We start from the raw sequence: 1,143 nt of genomic DNA, 5'->3' as shown, positions 1-1,143 counted from the left end.
TTAGTCAAAAAGCCAGAGCCCCCTGTTGTCATCAGACTCCTCAGGCTCTTCGTTCTTTGTTTCTGCTTCCTTCTCAGCTGGAGCGGCAACCACCAGGGGCACAGGGTACCCTGCTGGGGCGGCACCTGCCTCTGGAGGTCTGCCAGCCCCAACTTTGCAAATGAGCCTCCGGTTGTTGCTGTTGGCCAGCGTCTTGCCCAACAAGCCAGACCAGAAGAGTGTCACATGACACAGCTGCCTTCCCGGGGCATTGCGCTTGTCCCCCATGATGGTCACCTCATTGTGCGAGATCAGAGAGCTCGGAGTAGAGGCCATGGGCTGGCATCTCTGAGCACGTTGCTACTTGCGGAATGAAGTAGGGCACTTACTTCACTTTGGTCTTAACTTCCCTGGAAGGACTCAGCACTTTATATAGAATTTGAAAGAATTTTTTGCAGATGGGATTCGAGACTTTGAAAACTTTTGCTGAACTCAAGTGTGACCTCCGTGAAAAGCCAACATCTTTCTTTAATATTGTGTAATAGTAAGCTCTAAGGAAAAACACCTGAAACAGTTTTCATGCAGTGAACAGTTGCATGAGTGGAGATTTATTCACTTCCATATTCCTAACCTCAAAGCGACAATCAACATTCAACACACGGGCCCAGCGGCGTGGCCTAGCGGCTTAAGTCCTCGCCTTGAACGCCCCGGGATTCCATAAGGGCGCCGGTTCTAATCCCAGCAGCTCCACTTCCCATCCACCTCCCTGCTTGTGGCCTGGGAAAGCAGTCGAGGACAGCCCGAAGCCTTGGGACCCTGCGCCCGCATGGGAGACCCGGAAGAGGTTCCTGGTTCCCGGCTTCGGATTGGTGCGCACCGGCCGGTTGCGGCTCACTTGGGGAGTGAAACATCGGATGGAGGATCTTCCTCTCTGTCTCTCCTCCTCTCTGTATATCTGGCTGTAATAAAATGAATAAATCTTTAAAAAAAAAAAAGCATCAATAGGAGATCCTGAGTAATGAATACGTTAAACTACCAGAAACACAAAAAAGATGCTTTCTAAAAATATATATATATATATTCAACACATTTTTGAGTTATTAGAATAAGTATTTCCAGAAAAAAATTAAATGGTGAATAAGCTTTCCTGAGGCTTTGCATTTT

The 1,143-nt window shown here is 48.0% G+C and overlaps 1 protein-coding gene across 1 annotated transcript; it reads right to left on the bottom strand.

The window, feature by feature from the left end:
• Positions 1-315, bottom strand: LOC101526461 (large ribosomal subunit protein P1-like). The gene has a single exon (XM_036496204.2). The coding sequence runs from the start codon at positions 313-315 to the stop codon at positions 1-3; it is 315 nt and encodes a 104-aa protein (XP_036352097.2).
• Positions 316-1,143: the final 828 nt, after the last annotated feature.

This window comes from Ochotona princeps, chromosome 8 (genome assembly GCF_030435755.1).
Source record: "Ochotona princeps isolate mOchPri1 chromosome 8, mOchPri1.hap1, whole genome shotgun sequence".
Classification (NCBI taxonomy): Eukaryota; Metazoa; Chordata; class Mammalia; order Lagomorpha; family Ochotonidae; genus Ochotona; species Ochotona princeps.
Note: the sequence above shows the minus strand (reverse complement) of the source record. Positions and strands in the feature narration are given on the sequence as shown.

What these genes read in the sequence shown, in the direction of transcription:
- LOC101526461 (XM_036496204.2), bottom strand. Translation starts at nt 315, where the DNA reads ATGGCCTCTACTCCGAGCTCTCTGATCTCGCACAATGAGGTGACCATC.